The sequence below is a fragment of the Leptopilina heterotoma genome, unplaced genomic scaffold (assembly GCF_015476425.1).
Source record: "Leptopilina heterotoma isolate Lh14 unplaced genomic scaffold, ASM1547642v1 Lhet_190, whole genome shotgun sequence".
Taxonomy (NCBI): Eukaryota; Metazoa; Arthropoda; class Insecta; order Hymenoptera; family Figitidae; genus Leptopilina; species Leptopilina heterotoma.
In genome coordinates, this window is record NW_025110909.1 from 821,912 (window position 1) to 843,338 (window position 21,427).

General features: G+C 33.2%; 1 protein-coding gene across 1 annotated transcript; it reads right to left on the reverse strand.

Annotated features, from left to right (window-relative positions):
* Positions 1-1,632: 1,632 nt before the first annotated feature.
* On the reverse strand, positions 1,633-2,080 carry LOC122500737. The gene is made up of 2 exons (XM_043609810.1): positions 2,001-2,080; positions 1,633-1,900 (listed from the first exon to the last, which is right to left on the reverse strand). The coding sequence occupies exons 1-2, from the start codon at positions 2,078-2,080 to the stop codon at positions 1,633-1,635; spliced, it is 348 nt and encodes a 115-aa protein (XP_043465745.1).
* Between the last annotated feature and the right edge of the window lie 19,347 nt (positions 2,081-21,427).

Here is a 21,427-nt window from a genome sequence, read left to right on the forward strand (position 1 = left end):
ATCAGATTTAAAGACATTCATCGCGAAAACCGGTGAAATTTTAGTTACAACCCCATTAGATGACTGGTACAATGTTTATGTTAAACAAGTAACCTTAGAAAGAATGGAGGAATTCCAAGAGAAAGATTCTAATTGGAGACTTCATTCTATTGAAAGGTTGGAGGTTAACATTAACAAGTACAATCTTATGCGCGCAAGTTCTTATATCCATTTGCCAACATCTATCAATGGAAAGCATGCCTGCATTAATGTCCAAAATGCTGATAATAATCAGTGTTTTAAATGGGCAATATTGTCAGCCCTATACCCAACAGACAAACACGCAGATCGAGTTTCAAAATACAGACCCTATGAAGATACACTTAATTTTAGTGGTATCGAATTTCCTGTTTCTCTTAAAGACATTACTAAATTTGAAACCCTAAACAACATTTCAATCAACTTGTATGGTCTTGTTAAAAAAGATGAGAAGTTTACAGTTTCACCTCTTCATCTTTCATCTCAAAAGAAGATGAATCACGTCAATCTTCTTCGAATTGAAGAATCGTCTTAAAATTCGAACAATCCACATGGTTGAAAAGTTACATAGACTTTAATATCATGCGAAGAACAAACGCTAGTAATGAATTTGAGAAAAATTTGTTTAAATTGATGAACAACGCGGTATTTGTCAAAACAATGGAGAACGTGCGAAAACATGTTGAAATTAAACTTGTGACAAAGTTGGAGGGTAGGTATGGAGCTGAAGCCTTAATCTCCAAACCTAACTTCCACAGCAGAGCCATCTTTAATTAGAATTTGGTTGCTGTGGAACTTAGGAAAATTGAGGTACTAATGAACAAGCCGGCGTATGTTGGCTTGACTGTTTTGGATGTGTCAAAAACGCTTATTTATGATTTTCACTACGATTACATGTTAAACAAGTATGATGAAAATACATTGAAATTATTGTACACCGACACCGATAGCCTGATTTATGAAATCAAGTGCTCAGACATTTACGCCGATATGAAACAAGACATTATGAAATTCGACACTTCTGATCATCCGGTTAATAACGTGTACAATATTCCGCAAGCCAACAAAAAGATATTAGGTGTCATAAAGGATGAATGCTGCGGAAAAATTGTAACAAAATTTGTTGGCTTGCAGAGCAACATGTACAGCGTCCGTGTAGAAGATAAAGAATTTTATAAAAAAGGCTAAAGGTGTCAAAGCAGGAGTTGTCAAGAAAAATATCGACTTTGATGATTATGTTTATTGTCTGCAAAATGTTAAAATGCAATCTAGAACTCAGTATACTATCAGATCGAATCTTCACAAGGTGCAAACGTTAAAGCAAACAAAGATTGCTTTAAATCCTTATGACGACAAACAACATTAATTTAACTTAATTTAACTTATTTTAACGTTACTTTAACGTTACTTCAACTTATTTTAACAATACTTTAACTTATTTTAACAATACTTTAACTTATTTTAACGTTACTTTAGCTTTACTTTAATGTTAGTTTAACTTTACTTTAACGTTAGTTCAACGTTACTTTAACTTAATTTAACGTTACTTTAACAAACGTTTCTGTAACTCTGCTTTAACTTATTTTAACTTATTTTAACTAGACTTTAACTATATTACATATCAGATTTTTTTATCCGACTATTGTGTGAGCTATCGAATCCAAGCCATTTCACGTATACATCATTACCACGAGTCTTGAGAACTTTTTCTACGAGGTAAACATCTGTATATTGGATTTTCAGAAATTCTTCTTCATAGAAACCACCTTCAATGGGTTGATTTTGATAATCTTTCAGCTTATATGTAACTGGTTTTGTCGATTTAACTTTTTCCACAGTAAATATTTCCGTTGTCGGTTGTCCAGTTGGGAGTATATCCTTTCTCAAAGATATTTTTAAATTTACTAACTCAAACTCTGTCTTCAACTTTAAATTTTGATCTTTTCAGCGGAATTCTACGTAGTTTACGGATACGTCTCAACAGTTCTCTTGTATCTTCTACGGTGACATCTTTGGGTTTCATACCAATAGTACGATGCTTTTTATTATTGTACTTTGACATTAGAGTTGGTAAAAGATTAATATTAATATTACATCATATTTTTTAGAGTGCGGTTATATCTTTCAACAATTGAGGCTTTCAAATTACTATAGGTAGAATAGAGATCAATGTTAAATTCTTGCATTAAACTCTTAAATTCAGAATTGTAAAATTCTTTGCCTCTATCAGTATGCAAATTTTTTGGAATTCGGCCTTGTTTAAGAATATTTTTCATGGCCAAAGAAATATCCTTTCCATTCTTCCTCTTTACAGCTACAGCCCAGGCATATTTGAAAAATATTTCTATAACTGTGAGCATGTATTTGAAATCTTTATTAGAATAAGAATAAGGTATCATTTCAACCAAATCTGCTTGCCAGGTTTCATCTATACCACGCATTTGAACTTTTCGACGAGGATAATTTCTTATAGCTTATTTATGCAGTTCAGTTACAACTGTTAATTTTTGATCAGCCATCACTGTTGAATAAAGTTAGCTTCTTGGATAATGTAATTTTGCTGTGATTCAGTTTCTTTAAGTTTTTCGTTTACTCTATCCTCGATAATTCGGATATAAAGATTCAAATCATCAATAGCTGATGTTAAAGAAGATGTAATTTGAAAAACTGTTTTTATCTCGTTTTTAATAATTTTCTGTGCAAGTCTTAAATTTACAGCGTCTTGTTGCTCTTCAGCGTCTTGAACGTTGCAAAGTCTTTTTTTATCAATGTCGTATTGTTTACTTGGAGTAATTTTAAAATCAATTCCAGAAGGTCCAGGAAGTCCACGACTTGCAAGAGGCCGTGACAAGGGATGTCCAAACACATCAATGCTCATTTTAATACTAAGCTCTATTTGCTTGTACTCTCCTAATATATAATGCGAGCTTCACGTAGTTCTTCGATGATTGACATAATTTCATTATTATGGGTTGGATTACCAGCTTGCTGTGATGCTACTAGCAGGCGTAATCGGTCAACTAGTTCATTTGGATCATCCGAATAGATATAGTCTGGTTCAAATTGTTTCTTTGAAATCATAAATTGAGGTAATTTCCTTCCAAGATTCTTCTTTAAAACACCACTTCCCTTCTTTGGTTTAACCTTAAAAAAGTTTTGCAATGACATCAGTGTATTTAGCATTCCTGGTTACGTTGACAAGTCCACTGGAACTATAATTTTTTCGGTGTGCATTTGTAGCTACAAGAATTTTTTTATAATTTTCCAAATTATCTGGACTTATTAATGCATGATTAGGTCTTTGTTCGAATAAAAGTTCAATCAACCCAGCAGTTTTTAAATATTTTTTCTTTCCAGCAAGTTGAATATGTAGACCTTCTAAATCAACTGGTGTATCACCAATAATAAAAGAACCATTAGGAAGCTTATGTACTCCATAAACCATGCCTAAAAAAACTTTTCCTGTTTTTATTCAATAATTGAATAAATTTATTTGTCAAATTTTCATAATTAAGTTCTTCTTCTTCTTTTTCTTCAAAGTTGTTGCTCTTATCAAGTAGAGTGACATTGTGTAGTGTTTTATCAAATTTCTCTTTCTCATCAACAGCAGTTCAGAAAGAAAAATCATTTTCCTCCTTTTTAACTTTTTCTTTCTTAATATTTTTGAAAGGTATGTCAGTTATGTTCACCAACTTTTCCAGGGGTGTTACTATTGGTTGAAAAGTTTCTTTTAATGTTATTTCTGCAGCCTCTTTACCCATTTTGAGTAAACGATGTTTCCGCCTAATAGCATCACTTGCTTTTGCTATTTGTCGAAGCGTTTCTTGCTCTTTTCGATACATGTTTTTTTCGAAACAAGATAAACTATACTAATGAAAAATTCAATACTGTTCTTGTATTTATAGTGAAATGAAGCAACCTCTTCCTTCATTAAAGTTACGGTCCTTATCAATAACAACAAATCCATATTTGTCCAATTTCCAACATTCTGAACATAAATCACGAAATTAAGTATAACTCATATCTGTATTAACATGATATCCATATACATGTTTCAGATTCTTTTTATCTTGTCTAAATAGAACCAATAAATTAACATTATCTCGAACTAGATGTTTAGGAATACGAGCATACGTTTGACATAAATAGAAACTGTCAACATTTACATTTCTGCCCATACAAAAGAATGCTCTAACATTATCTTGCTTTTCACAAGCAATGTCATGAAAAACGGATATTGAATTTGCTTTAGCATCTTTTAGAGATACTACTTCTTCATGTTCACTAAATGGAAAATACTCAACACCATCTACCTGACTGATTACATTTTCTAAAAAAACCTATATTTCGGCTGCTGTAGAGATTTAGAGTAGAGGTAAATATTTTCAAAACTTAGACCATTTGGATGTATTATTAGGGTAAGAAGAGCATTCGTTTTACCACAATTTGAGGGGCCACAGAAAACTGCTCTAATGCTGTCTGAAAACAGACTACCGTGACGTTTAATCTTTTTTTCATTAGTTTCAACATTAATACTAGAGATTGGCAGTGCGATAGGTTGTTTCGTGAACTGCATCTTGACAGTAACTGCCTAAAATCTATAAATACCCAGCTTTTATAGTCAATTTTATCACTTTCACGTCAACCATTGTAGAGTGAAGTATGATTCTGCATCAGGAGGTAAAAAAAGGTCGCTATCAAGGAAAAGGTTTAATCAATCGTATCATCAATAGTTTACAGATTGAGTTACATTTACCAGGATATCAATTCTGTGGACCTGGTACAAAGTTGGCAAAGCGTTTGTCTCGAGGTGACCAAGGAATTAATCCACTGGACGCTGCATGTAAACAACACGACATTGCATATTCGCAAAATCGTGAAAATATTGAAGCAAGAAACGAAGCAGATAAAGTATTAGCTAAGAAAGCGTGGGAACGTGTTACAGCTAAAGATTTTGGTGTAAGTGAAAGAGCAGCTGCTTTAGCTATATCCGGAACCATGAAAGCTAAATTAAAATTAGGCATGGGAATGGAAAGGAAATCAGCTATAAAGAAAAAAAAGAGTAAAACAATGTGTAAGAAGAAGCAAATAGCGCTAAAGAAAATTGTTGATGCTGCTCGAAAAAGTATGTTTCCCAGTAATAATGCCGAAGAATCAATAAGAGCAGCTATGATTGGTGCCCAAAAAGCAATAAAAAATGTTGGTGGTAAATACAAAATTTTATCACCTAGAATTCTTCCTGTACCTACTAAAGTAGGTGGAATTTTACCGCTAGTTCCAATTTTTGCTGGACTTAGTGCTTTAGGAGCTCTTGCTGGAGGAGCTTCAGGAATAGCAAGAGCTGTTAATAAGGCTAAAACAGCTAGTGAACAGCTTGCAGAAGCTTAACGTCACAATAGAACTATGGAAGCCATATCGCTTGGAAAAGGTTTACACCTTAAACCTTATCGACAAGGACTTGGTCTCCACTTGAAACCCTACATTCAAGGAAAAGGAATTAATAATCAAACATGAAGAAAAAAAAACCTGTTAGTTGTCCTCACAAGTGTGAATCAAGAATAATTAATCTTGATAGTAAAGAAGGTGCTGGAACAAATTGGGTAGCATATAAAAAAAATTTAATAATGAAACAATGTATTTTGATAGTTTTGGCAACCTTGCTCCACCAACAGATCTTGTCATTTACTTAGGTGAGCTTAATAAAATAAAATCATAAAAGATATCAAAATTTTGATACATTTGTATGTGGACACTTGTGTCTCAAATTTTTGTGTAATCAACTAAATATTAAGAGTTGTTTTATCCTTTATAAAAGTGTGTAACTATTGTAAGCTTTCAGTATAAAATCTGACAGCAACATGAGTGATTCGTTTACTTTAACGTTAGCAGGAAATTCTTCAGTTCTTGAAGCTGAATATTTCCCTCCAATAGAACTAAATTCAAATAAAAGTTATGTACTTGGTCTCATCTCATAGAGCACATATTATTTCTGATTTACCTGTAGCCATTTTAAAGGTCAATTCAGTTAGAATTGAGTGCAACATAACATCTGGAGCGTATATAAATAACCAAAAAGTTCACACTATCCATGAATTCTTTCCCAGCGTTCCACCAGGATATAAGATTGTGGAAGTGCCTGCACACGTCATTTAGCTTCCGATTGCCACCAAGACAATACATAATATACAGCTGCGAATTTTTGATCAGGACGGTGATTTAATAAATTTTAGAGGAGAAACTATAACAATTCGATTGCATATAAAGTCTTTGTAATGGGAATCGTTTATAATCAAATAGCTGTTGTTGGTGGAAACTATAAAAGTCAACCAATATGCAAGAGTCCAATCAGTCTAAATTTTTCTCACAAGATGTTAACACCTCAGAATCGCCTCTTTCTGAAAGAACTAGGTCTAAAAGTTCAAGGAAAGAAAATAAGACAACAAGACAATTAATTTACATATTTTTTGGTTGCTGTTGCAATAAAAATGGACGAACTTCTCAATATTCCAGCAGCAGTAAATTTTGATGAGTCCACAGCTCATTATGAAATTCATGCTCATCAACCGTATGCATCTTCATCTTTTAACAATAGCGATGAAATTCGAATCGCACTAGTTGGACATACTACAATCATGAAAAATTACACCTCGAAAACACCAACTCAGTTAAATTTTATTGAAAATGCTGGGTATTCAAAAATTGCAGCTGACGCTGGTTTTTGGTTTTGCTGAAGATTATAAAAAAATCATTATGAACGCTAAACATGAACTTACTTTAACAAGAGCATGTTCTGACGTGAATGCCGTAATTTAAATAGGACAAGGAGGGGATAAGGAATTCAAAATTTTCATCAATAAACTTGAATGGATGGTTCCATACGTTTTACCTTCTGACAATAACAAAGTTAAATTGTTAAAATTTATTGAAAAGGATCCATTAATTTCAATAAGTTTTAGGTCGTGGTAAATGTATGAGTATCCTTTAATTCCTACAAGTTCAAAAGTTTTGTGGCAAATTAAAACATCAACGCAATTAGAGAAACCTCGTTATGTTACACAGTGCAACATTTTTGAGGTCATCGAATGTGCACTAAATTTTGACTTCAGTTTCTGAAAGTACTTATCGAAACTAGCAAAAACCTATTTCAGTTTTGCTAGATTAGCTCGGATTTAAATTTTATCGACATTTGAATTTTTTTTGAATTTTCACATTTTTCAGTTTTCTGATACGGGCGGATGGGAACACTGGCTATTAAAAGTTTATTAAAAAAATTCGCAATGGTCACAATTTGAAAAGCAATAATCCCTCTTTAATTACAGAGAAAGAAAAACAATTTAGTCGAATATTGTTCCAGTTACGAATTTTTTTTGGCTTTTTTACATTTTTTGGTTTTATGAAAAGGGCGGGTGAGAAAGCTAACTATTAAAAGATTATTAAAAAAAATTTCGCAGTGGTCACAATTTGAAGAGCAATAATTCCTCTTTAATTTCTGACATTGAAAAAAAATTGGTCGAAAATTATTTGAGTTATGAATTTTTTTTGTAATTTTTCAAACTTTTTGGTTTTTCTAATACGAGAGGGTGGGAACGCTATCTATTAAAAGCTTATTACACAAAATTCCCAATTGTTATAATTTGAAATGCATTAATCCGTCTTTAATTTCTGCCCAAGAAAAAAAATTTGGTCAAAAATTGTTCAAGTTATGAATTTTTTTTACTTTTTTTTAATTTTCGGTTTTCTGATAACGGAAGTGGGAATACTGAATATTAAAAATTTATAAAAAGAATTTGTAATGGGCACAATTTAAAGAGCAATAATCCCTATTTAATTTCTGCCCAAGATAAAATATTTGATTCGAAATATTTGGTTTCGAAAGAAGTCAAAAAAATCAAAACTCTCGGTTGCACAGGACCGCGGGTATACAAATGTACAGAAATAAATGAATAACACGAATAATTTTCTAGCAATTTTTTTTCTTTTATCAGAAATTAAAAAAGGATTATTGCATTTTAAAATTTGACCGTTGTGAATTTTTTTAATTTATTTCTAATAGCCAGCGTTCCCACCCGCCCGTATCAAAAAACCGAAAAATGTGAAAAAGTAAAAAAAAACCAAAATTAGAACAATTTTTGACCAAATTTTTTTTCTTTGACAGAAATTAAAGAGGAATTATTGCTCTGCAAAATGTGACCATTGCGTTTTTAAAAAAGAAAAATTTAATAACCAGCGTTCTCACCCGCCCAGATCAAAAACAAAAAAAATTTGAAAAAGTACGAAAAAAATTCATAACTCGAACAATTTTTGACCAAATTATTTTTCAATGACAGAAACTAGGGAGGAATTACTGCTCTCCAAATGGTGACCATTGCAAATTTTTTTTATAAACTTTTAATAGCCAGCGTTTCCACCCGCTTTATCAAAAGACCGAAAAATGTGAAAAAGTCAAAAAAAATTCATAACTCGAACAATTTTTGACCAAATTCTTTTTTCAAAGTCAGAAATTAAAGAGGAATTATTGCTCTTCAAATGATTACCACTGCGAATTTTTTTTATAGTCTTTAATAGCCAGCTTTCTCACCCGCCCGTTTCATGAAACCAAAAAATGTAAAAAAGCCAAAAAAATTCGTAACTGGAACAATTTTCGACCAATTTTTTTTCTTTTTCTCTAATTAAAGAGGGATTATTGCTTTTCAAATTTTGACCATTGCGAATTTTTTTAATAAACTTTTAATAGACAGTGTTCCCATCAGCCCGTATCAGAAAACTGAAAAATGTGAAAATTCAAAAAAAATTCAAATGTCGATAAAATTTAAATCCGAGCTAATATAGCAAAACTGAAATAGGTTTTTGCTAGTTTCAATAAGTACTTTCAGAAACTGAAGTCAAAACTTAGTGCACATTTTATGTGTTGCACTGTGTTATTATTGGATTTCAAACAGCGAGGAAAGATAAACGAAAAAAATATGCCTGTCAGTTTGACCATTGCAATATTACAAATGTTAAACTCTTTTTAAATTCACAATATTATCCTTACGGAAATTTAAATTTAAACTTTGATCAAAATCAGTACTCTCTACTTTATGAAATGTACGCTAATTTTCAATCATCTTATTATGGTAAAGATTCAAAACCTATTTTAACAAAGGATATTTTTAAAAGTTTATTTCCTCTAATTGTTATTGATTGTTCTAAACAAAACGAGTTTTTAAAACAAACATCAGTTGATGTGAGGTAAGAATTTGAAGCAGGAATCAACATGCCAGCCGAGACCACCGCCTATTGCCAAATCATCCATGACCGCGTCATACAATATAAGCAAATCAGCGGCGTTGTTAAGAAACTATTGTAAAGGAGTGGGGATAATGTGGTGGTGGTGGGGATGATTACTGTAAAAGCAGCTGCTCTCGGATAGAAATTCATTTCTGCTTCAAAAATGGAGTTTATCGTAGACGTTCCAGGTTTTAAAAGAGCCAACAACGAGTTTGTCTTTAAAGAGTTGGCAATACTTCCTCTTCAACCAGATGCACAGCCTCTCGTCTACCTTTTTGAACCTCCTTGTCCTTGGAATTCACTACGAGGACGCTACAAAAGTGAATATCTTTGGCTAACACATAATTACCATGGGATTGATTGGACTGCAGGAGACGTACCATACGATGAACTTCAATCTATTCTACAAGGAATCCTGCGAGGTGCTAGTGCGATCTACGTCAAAGGATTAGAAAAGAAAAATTGGCTAGATAAATACTTACTAAATGTACAAAATTTAGAAGATTTTAATTGTCCATAGACCTTTTCATTTAAGACCGGAAGTTGGAGCTACGCCATGACAAACGGCGCGATTTCAAAATTTTCAAGCAACTTTGTGTCAGAATGTATATTGTGCTAATAACAATTCAAATAAAAAACTCGATGAAAATGACATTCTCAAAGCAAAATTAATGTTTCAACAGGTAGAGAAAAATACTGTCTGTCAATTAAAAATATGGTTATAAAGACGAAGTCAGTGTTTGAAGGGTAAAAAAGTCTATATTGTTTACATGTAAATAAGGTTATGTTATGTTATGAACATAACCTTACCAACAGGTCTCATTTTCGACTTACTTGACAAGTTTTGCAATTACTTCGAATATTTTCATTCCTAATATTTCATTTTTTAACTGTTAAACGGTTTTGGGAAAGAAATAAAGTAATAATTTTCAGTCAAATAAGACTTGCAACGAGTATCACTTTTGTAATTCCCAAAACAACATTTCTTTTGTGCATCAATTTTTTTCCTTAGTGGATTATTTTTCTCAGGGATACTGCTCATTTTTAATACACGCTATTTTTTTTCTACATTCAATAGTAATATTTGTTAATTACTTTTCACTATTGGCACCTGTCCATTTTGTACAAAAAGTGCTCGAAACTTTGTCGGAAGTTCTATATATATTCCGCGCTTGCGCAGTACAGATTCCTTAAATGAAAAGGTCTATCGTTGGAAAAACTGGAAACTAAATTATTGTTAACGACTTGTGAACATCATACTCTTAATATCGAAAATTGTGCCGCAAAAAATGTTAAACTTCTTCAAAAATGGTTTTTGGAACCTCCAAACCAATATATAAGTGCTATTTCTAATGGAATTGATGAAGTTGACTCTACTTCAAAATCTTTCTATGAAAATTGTGAATCTTTTTTGTAAATATAGTTATTAAGTTTTAAAAATAAATATTATTAATTTAAAATTTAAAACAATGTTTCTTATTTTTAACAACCTATCTTTTAAAGTTTCATTAAAATATATTTTTTTTATAATTCCTTAAAATAAAACTTATTCTAATTCTGAAAAATAACTTATACTAAGAGAAGGAAAGTAAATTTAAAACCAATTTATAGGTAAAACTTTGTGTGTTTATTTTATCAAAATTTTTTAAAATATATATACATCTTCTTTTTACAATTTATTGTAACAATTTAAATTCGACAACATTATACGGTCCTCCAAGATACTTCATTTGAAGTTTCTTCGATATCGCAGCTTCTTTCATCATGTCCAAGGTGGTGGATTCATCTTCAAAGAGCTTGATGAATCTTGTTGGTAAAGTATGTGACGAAATCAGCATCAATCTCAACTATGATCCTAGGTCCATATTTAGTCTGGACCTTCTTCATTTTTGAGACGTAGTACAGTCCATCTTTCATCAATTCCGCGAGCGGCTTCGTCGGCAGGTAACCTTCAAAACGTCCAACAGAGTTGACTATTTCTACATCCATTTTTTTAAGCTGTAAGAAAACCTTGAACAAAAAAAACAAGACAAAGAACTGTAATAAAAAAAATATTAGTTTTTAAAAGTAACATAGAAAATATAGCTGAAAAAGAAACTTTAAAATATAGCTGTAAAAGAAACTTAGAAAATATTTCTGAAAAAAGAAACTTAAAAATATAGCTGTAAAAAAACTTAGAAAATATATCTGAAAAAAAATTAGAAAATATAGCTGTAAAAAAGTCTTTAAAAATATATCTGAAAAATGAAACAAAAAAAAACCTGGAAATAAAGCTGAAAAAACTTAGACAAATCCTGAAATTAAAACTTAGAAAAGGAAAAAACGCTGAAAAGAAATGTTAAGGAGAAAGAGACCTGAAAGAGAGAACAAAACCTGGAAGAGAAACTTACCTAAAATGATGGAAGCTGAAAACAAGAATGAGTGTGTTGGCCCGCGCTCCGTAACTTATACCCCAGTCCTCACTATACTCACCTCCCCACTGCGCAACTCTCCACTACTCCACAGGCGCGCGCAACTCTCCTACCACAATGTAGTAAACGCCGACTACCGGGATAACTTGAAGTTAACATAACCCAAGTGGGCCATCGGTCGGTAATGCAGAACTCTGACATACCGACCCGACCAAAATGTGGAAGAAATCTGCATTACCGACTGATGGTATTACTTATCATCGGTCGGTAACTTGCCCGCAGTCGGTAATTTATCGGCATTTTTATAGGAGCATTATCATCAAGGTCGGTAAAGTAGAACACCAACCAACTTTCACTTAGTGGCGCGAAATTTAAAATTATCCCCTCTAACCCACTTAAAAGTATAAAAATAAAAAATTTAAATTTTCCGCCAAGGGGGTTCGAATTCACCGGTGGCGCCATCTCTCAGTGGCAGCCGGTACTAAAACTCGGTCGGTAAAGTAGAACACCCTCTTCTAACCCACCTGAAAGTAAGCTATTAAGAAATCTACCTTACCGACCGTAAGTAACTGGGCCAGAACCCGTGTAGCTTAACTATTTACTAGTCGTAACAAAAAGCTGGACCCCACCATCCCATTAAAGACTTACTTAATTTGTCAATGGCTCTTTATATTTATTGACAAATTTTTGAAAAATTTACTTTTATTTTTTACAATTGGTTATGAATACTTTAGGAGGTATTTTCTGTAGTCATAAAGAGTTAAAAAATACAATAAAAAAATAAAAAAAATTTAAATTCTAAAGTATAGTAGTACCTTAAGTTAGACTAATACCTAAGAGACCGTAAAGTTTCGTTTTAATCGGTCATGTAGGCCGGACAAAATATTGCGGACAGACATACATACATAATTTTTTTATTGTCATTTTTGGAATTCTTACTACTCGAATAGAAAAACTAAACATGAATTTTCAAATTCTATGCAAAATACAGACAAATATCTGATCTTATTTATAAAGAAGATTACATTATTATTATTTGTAGTAAAAGATAATGCAATAAACGGATTTTCTGTATTTTTAATTGCTTTTAAGTTTGAGGCCTTTGAGGCCCACATCTTTTTCATGGTGTGAGGAGAGACTCCATACCAGATTTGGCACGCATAGACCAATATTGGACGGATAAGGATTATGTGGACCCTGGAGTCCACTTTCCGCGAGTAAAATAAACTTTTTAAATTAAAGAAGGCCTTTTTGGCTTTTTCAATTGCTTCTAATATATGTTTTCTATTGTGGCGAACTTCGCGAGACTTGAATATTTTTAAAAATTAATGAATGAGGATAAGGGTTCGGCTCAGAACAGTCGACACAAGGGTTAAATTAACCCTTCATTAAATGAACGAAATCTTCACATATTAAAAGTTGATTTTACTAAAAATACATATCACTCACATTTCTTCCAACTCTTCACCAGAAATTACGAATCAAAATTTAGAAAAAATTTCACCATTATATTTGAACAAGAGAGATCAAGCATGCAAACACATGTTTTTCTTTCCTCTTCTTTTTTCCGTTTGTAATTTTTTATTATTAACTGTTACAAACCGGAAATAAAATATTTATTTTGGGCTTTTGAGATGGCCCTTTTATTTTAAATTTGGTGAGGCACCAAGCTGCCAAATTCCTTTGGGAATTTGTTTGAATTGTAGGTCCGTTTTTCCACTTTTAAAAGGTACGCACTGCTTCTTTAGAATGTTTGTGTGAGGAATAAAGGTAAGTAAAAGAGAGAAAATTAGCTTGAGAAAATAAAGAGGTTTATTCTTTTGCGGTGTAAAATTAAGAACGATACATTACTTACTCTACCGGCGACAGTGGTGTCACAATCAGCTGCCGTCGGGCGAAACAAACTTCCGTTGTTGTTGGCACACAACGTGACCGTCTTCTAACCGTCGGTTAGAAGAATTTAATTTAAATTTTTCGTCCGCCTTTCGCATTATACTTAGTAAGTTCTACGCGGGGGTCCGACTCGCAGACGGACTAAGTCGCGGCGTTCTTATTTCTCACAACACTTGCCAAGCTAGAGCCAGGAGAGATGTTGCTCGAGAGAAACTAGAAGTTGTACTGCATCGATTAAAAGATTTTGACTAGCCTCTAGTCCTTGCTTTACCTCCAGAGCGGGACAATTTTGCAAACGAGGGAATTTTAATTTTCAGGAGTAGGAAAGAATTCGCGGCCCATTGGACGTTGCAATTTTCGCTGATTCTGAAATGCATAGACAGTTTCGTGTGAACGGTAACGACCGTCATTTGATATTTTTCTGAAAGTACCCTCCTTATAATTAATAAAAAATAATTTTATCATTTTATTAAATACAACAATTTCCCAATTATGATGGTTGTTTAAATTAATTAACAATCATACAATTGTGTGAATTGCCAATTAAATTGGTGGAGTTGCTCAGCTGAATGTGATTTCCGATCACAAGTTGATCGATTAGTGATGCGTAAAATCAACCAATTGTAGTGGTTGAGCACCCTTGTTGTAGGGTCAGACTGTCAAAACGCACGTGAGTTTGTTATTATATTGCAGCGTAGCTTGTGGGCCTGAGGGAAAAGGGGAAGGTTTTATGGGGGGGAAACAGCGAGTGGAGGCGAGCAAGGAGCATGTGTTGGTTTATGCTACTGAGAGTTCGTATGTAGGTGTGAGTCCTGTAACGAACGGAGTCCGTGAGAGCATCAGTGTATGTGCTATGCCGGGAAATTCATGCACGTGTGCGTCATTATAGCCATCCAACCACATGTGTAATTTTGATGTTGTTACAATGCTGGTTATCGCCATTTTGGCTTCGCAACATTGCTGCAACATTCCGTGATTTTGATGTTTTATTTCATCAATTCAATTCTGCAAGAAAAATAATTTTGGAGACAAAATCGAGAATTTTATTATATTTATTTTTGTTTAGTGCTGGTGCACGCTTAAGAACGTGAGCACTTTTTTTCTGACAAGTCTGGCTTATCGGGGTGTCATATATCCAGCTTCAAGGCTTGCTACTTGGTGGCAAGTCTTAAGCTGGAAAGAATTTAGAAAAACAATTAGGCGTTGTTGCCATATTTTAATTTTTAATGTGTAACATTATCAACATGTTCTATTTTAAATGTGTCTTTGTTGACAAATTAAGATGTGTTTTTTTGAATTATATATTTAGTAAATTTCCGGGAAGAAACCTTCTTGTTTAAAATTATCTGAGGATGCCTGTCGTCGACGGGCGAAAGCTAATAAATAATTATAAAATTATATGAATGGATTTTTTCAAAAAAACAAAATAAGATCTCACTAAAATTTAGAAACTCTCTTTAACATTACGACTAGCCTCCATTCTTTGTTAGCTCTTCCAGCCCACAAAAATGGCTAGTCTTTCCCAATTAAATCTTCTGCAGTGTAACTGTCGTGGTGTCTCTAACAAGACACCCGAAGTTCACAAACTTTCAAACGAATTCGACATTCTCCTCCTCTGCGAAACCTTCTTGAAGCCTGAAAAGCGCGTTCATTTCAATATTCTTAAACAATTTAACACTATTAGATCAGATAGAACAACAAACAAAGGCGGTGGCCTTGCTTTTGCAATTCGCAAAAACTTAATTTTTTCAAAAATTGGATCAATTTTTACTTGCGAGGATGAACTTGAAACACTCGTTGTTTCAACTGACTCCTCCATAGGTAAACTTTTGATAGTATTGGTTTATAGAGTGCCCGGTAAATTAACTCCTCCTTCCTGCTGGAAAAAATTTTTTAACTCTATTAAAAACTCGGGCTTCAAAACGGTTTTTATAGAGGGGGATTTTAACTGTCACAGCACTCTATGGGGTAGCTCCTATGTTTGTCCGAATGCACGCAACCTGTATGATGAATTGGATGTTACATATTTTATCCTTTTAAACAATGAAACACCTACTTTAGTAGAACGCCCACCAAATCCTGGCTCAGTCTTAGACCTCACTCTTGTCTCCTCCAATTTATTCACGCCTTCCTCTTGGAACTTTCACATTGACACTTTAGGCAGTGATCATTTTCCTATATTCTCATCTTTAGGCATTACAATACCTATTTCCAAATTTACATCACATAAATATAATTTGAGAGGTATAGACTGGCCTCTCTTTTCTTCTGAACTCCATTCATCCATAGACTCAAATCTAAACACCCTAAATACAGATAGCCCTATTTCTGACTATGATCAGTTTGTACACCTTGTAGACACGACAATTAATACAATTTGCCCCTAACGCGTAACTTCACCTAACACAAGACAAAATTTCCCCTCTTCTAAAAAACCGTTTGTTCCTGCACCTTGGTGGGACGACAATTGCGACGAAGCAATAAAAAACAGAAAACTAGCCTTAGAAAATTATAAAAAATGCTAAAATTACCCTAATTTTCTTACTTATAAAAAGGCTGAAGCTGTAGCTAAGCGTACCCTTAGCGAAGCCAGACGCCAATCTTTTAAAAAATTTTGCGATTCCTTAGACAGACACACACCTTTAACAAAGGTTTGGTCTGTCATTAAATCTTTAAAAAATCGATGCACACAGCCCTCCTCTGCTTCATGCTCGGCAGACAGGGTAACTGTAGATAAACTACACTCACTTATTGACGAACTTTATCCACCTACTGTCTCCCACGACGACTTTCCCGTTGATTTTGACAAAAATTCATTTATAGAAGCCCCTTTTACTATTTTCGAATTGTCAAAAGCTATCCAATCATGTAAAACTAAATCATCCCCGGGCCTTGATAAAATAGATTACAATATTATCCAACATTTTCCAGACATAGCTTTATCAACTCTTTTATCAATTATCAACAGAATAATCTCAAATGGCGTTTCCCCTTCTTTTTGGAATAATTACCTCATTTTCTTCCTTCCAAAATCCTCACCAGGTAAATTTCTCCTAATTTCCCTAGCATCCTGCCTTTTTAAAATTTCAGAAAAATTAATATACAACCCTACTAAAAAAATAATGACAAAACATCAGAAAAATAATCAGAATTTCTGGTGTTTTTGAGCAGTTTTTCTTACAATTGCAGCTCAAAAACATGAAAAAGACATAGAACCCTTCAAAATACTGCCAAGAATCATTAAAACTTTTATGACTGCCACCGAATTTTTTTATAGCATAGCAAAAAATCTTTTTTGGGGATGTATTTTTGTTCCTTTATGTAAAAAGGTCGTCACCCCTTTTATAACTTAGGTATAAAATCGAAAAACCATTATACATTTTTTAATGTTTAAAATCATTTTTGTTAATTTCAACATTATATTTACAGTGAGTTCTCGCGAGTCGTTCAATTCTCGAAAATTTTCAAGATCATAAAACTCACGAGTCGTTCAACGCATAAGCCACGCCTCCAAGGCGATTTCAGGGATGTGTGAAACATATTTATCGCCCCGAAAGACACAATTTCAATGACTTTGGTCCGTTTAAATTACACAGCACTGAGCACCGGCGCGCGCATGCTAGAAATTGAACGACTCGTGAATCGGACACTGATCAGCTGTTGAACGACTGGCGAGTTTGAACGACTCGTGAGTTGAACGACTCGCGAGAACTCACTGTAATGTTTATAAACTCAGATTATTTTGAAGACTGCTTTACGTATACCTTATACTCTCTTGGCTTGAAATTCAAAAATGATATCAGTTTTTACATATCAGTTATAGTTCACGAGATAGCTTATAATTTCTTCAAAATGAAGGTCTTGAGAATAAATTTTAAATATTTGGAAACATGAAATATCACAGATTCTAAATTTTTAAATTATAAACTTCCATTAGTTAAATTGATGAAGTTTCAAGTAATAAAATTTTTGTTTAAACAATAATAAACCTTCAGAACAATGCCTTTTTTGACCACTCGACTCAATTCAGTTACAATGACCAATTCGCTACGCACCTTTCTTTAACAATAGATTTTCGAGTCTATTGTGATGATTTTAAAACAAGAATTTTATAACTTAAAACTTCTGCATTTTAACTAATGCAACTTTGTAACATAAAAATTTAGAATCTATGGTATTTTACGATTCCAAATATCTAAAATTTATTTTAAAAATCTTTTTTTTAATTATCACCCAAACCTTATAATTTATTTTAACAATTGTTTTTTAAAATAAATTTTAGATATTTGGAATCGTAAAATACCATAGATTCTAAATTTTTATGTTACAAAGTTGAATTAGTTAAAATGCAGAATTTTAAAGTTATAAAATTCTTATTTTAAAATCATCACAATAGATTCGGAAAATCTATTGTTAAAGAAAGGTGCGTATCAAATTGGTCATTGTGACTGAGTTGAGTCGAGTGGGCAAAAAAGGCATTGTTCTGAAGGTTTATGATTTTTTAAACAAAATATTATATGACTTGAAATTTGTTTAATTTAACGAATTGAGTGTCATATTGTAATCGTAGCGACAAAGATGTACCTATCTTAATTTATAATTTTAATTTTTCTAATTTTCTTTTTTTTGTTCTGAAGAGGACAGCTGTGCTGCGGAAACGTAAAAAGAATTGAATTTCTTTTATTTTTGTTTTCCTTGACTTGGAGTGATCGTTAATTTTCACTATTTATTAACGAATTGAAGTTTATAATTTAAAAATTCAAAATCTGTGATATTTCATGATTCCAAATATATAAAATTTATTCTAAGAAACTTCATTTTGAAGAAATTAAAAGATACGCTTTAAGTATGGTCAGCCTGGTTTGTGAAGTGAAGTGAGAAGCTGATAGAGTTCTTACAAATCATCAAATCCATACTAAAAATTCTGTCAGAAATAATCAGAAAAATGACAAATCATCAGAGTCAAGAAGAAGCATCAGAAAATCTGCCGAATAATCAGAACTCTGATGTTTTGTCATGATTCCTCATTATTTTTTTAGAAGGAGTTTACACCGTAAGCCTTAAATATAAGCCTCCGCGCGCATAAACGGATATACCTCCAGGAGCATATATTTGCGCCTGCGCGAACACGTGGTCAAGGCAAACTCTTTCACAACACAGCTGCAGGCAAACACTTTGCGCAGACGCAAGTATATCCTCATGGAGGCATATCCGTTTATGCTCGCGGAGGCTTATATTTAAGGCTTACGGTGTAAACTCCTTCTTAGTAGGGAACAAACTTATCTGGCTTTTTGAACGTAATAAGATCCTCGTCCAAATCAATTTGGTTTCAGAAAAGGTAAATCCTGCAAGAATAACCTTTCTCTGATCTTCACTGAGATTTGGACGGGTTTAGCACAACGCGAATTCACGGGTGCTCTTTTTCTAGACATAAAGGGGGCTTTTCCTAGTGTGGTTCCAAACAATTTAATGAAAGATCTTAAAGAAATTGGTATTCCTGAGTCAATAGCTCGTTTTATATATAATTCAATTAAATGCAAGTTTGTCAAGATTAACGTCGAAGTTATAGGCCCGAGAACCAGTACGGTTGGCCTTACACAAGGTAGCATACTTAGTCCAATTAATTATTTAATTTACACCAGAAACCTCGACACCATTATTCCTGCAGACTGCAGACTGTGAACTGTACGAATTCGCGGATGACTTATCCGTTACTTGTCGCTCCCCTGACCTCAATCAAATTGTTACTTCTCTTCAAAATTGTCTTAACATAATTTCCGAATTTTTGTCCGATAAGGGTCCGGAAGTTTGCCCAGCTAAAACTAAATATATCATCTTCAGTAACAAAAAGATTAATTCATAAGACCCTAATCTTTTTCTAACCTTAAACGAAATAGTTATTAAACCATCTCCCACAGTTAAATATTTGGTGTATATTTTCATGAATCAGGTTCCTCCGATACTCATTTTAACTATCTATGTGACAAAGGAAGAAAGATTCTAAATGTATTAAAAGTTCTTAGAGGCACTTAGTGGGGAGCGTACCCACATCTGCTCCTCCGTATTTATGATTCGTTACTTAGAAGTCCTATTGATTATGGTTCACGAGCTTCCAATTTTAAATCTCATAAAAATTTCCCCCGTTTAGAAAAAGTACGTAATCAAGCTCTGAGACTAGCCGTAGGCTATAGACAGAGCACTTCTATTAATGTAATGTTAGCTGAATGTTGTTAACTTTCTTGCTAAAAAATATCTGTACAGAGTCTTCTCAAATTCAACTCATCCATTAAGTAATAAACTTCCAGAGCTTTCTCGCGTTACTAATGATTCAAATGTAAAATTTAACAACCCCGTTTTAATCGCATATGAGAAATCAAAAATTTGCAGCCAATTAATTAGAAGTAAGGACCTCGACCCTTACTTTGAGTTCCTCTTTGAGGACTACTCATTCACTCCCCAGATTGTCCTTAACTGGGGTCACTCATTGCAAAATTCATGTAATCCATCCATCGTAATTAAAGAATTAATTAACTTTAATTTTCCCAGTCTCACCCTTTTCTTCACTGATGGCTTCAAATCTGATATGGACCATTTGGCAGGTTGCGCCTTTGTCTGCCTTTCTCTAAATTTAACTTCCAAATTTAAAATTTCAGATCAATCGTCAATTTTTTCATTAGAAGCATTTGCAATTTTATTGTGCTTAGATTATATAATTAGTTCTGTTTGAGATTATAATTTATTTTAATTTGAATTGAAATTCCCGCCAAATAGTTCGATAAAAAATTGTATTATGGCGGATGGCGCTGATGAATGCGTGTGTGTGCATTTTTCAGATAGATAAAAAATGTCTCTCGACAAGTGTAAAACGCTCTCATAACGTCAGATTTTATTGTTAAAAGGTATTTTTATACCAACAATAATTATATTCTAAATACTATAGTTAATTAAATATTTGAAAGTGTGTTCAAAATATATCAGTTATTTGAAACAGTGTGATTATCTATTTTCCCATCCTTTTTATAATTCTAATGACGCATTTTGTGCATTGCACAAATCGAATCCTGGAAATTCTCTATAAACAAACCATTCTTAAACAAGTTCTCATCTCTCTAACACAGTTATTTCTTCAGACTCTCTTAGTGTCCTTAACAATTTAGCTTTAAAAAATACATACAAAATAAATTCTTACATAATCTTTGCAATTAGAAATAGATTAAGAATTCTCAACAATCTGAATCGTCCAACAACTCTTGTTTGGGTTCCAGGTCATTCAGGTATTGAAGGAAATGAAAAAGCGGACGTTGCGGCCAAAGACGCAACTGCCAACCCAGATCTAGTTAACATAACTCTCCCTTTTTCTGACTTCTTTTGCCTCGCCAAAAAACAATTATTCGACAGTTGTAACTCTTTCTTTAAAGATGTAGATAAAAACAAGGAAATTAATTATACCCAACTTTATTACACACCGCGTAAAAAACCATGGTTTGCGAACTTTTCAGCTCGCAGATTATGGATCGTTTCAATATGCCGCGCGAGAACTAACCACTACAACCTGAACGCGAGTCTTGCTAGAAAGAATTACATCCAGTCGGGCTATGCCCACATTGTCCTAATATAGAAGAAGATCTAGACCATATATTGTGGGCCTGTCCCAGATTCAATGTACTTCGGGTGGACTTAATAAAATCTCTTTCGAGACATTTAAAATGTCCCTCTCCTTTTAGTTGCGTTCAATTTCTTACCAATCCCACTCCCAGGGTCTAAAGGGATAAAGGGGATTTGGCATTTTAATAAAAAAGACTGATTGATTTAATGTGTAAAAATGCTGATAACGA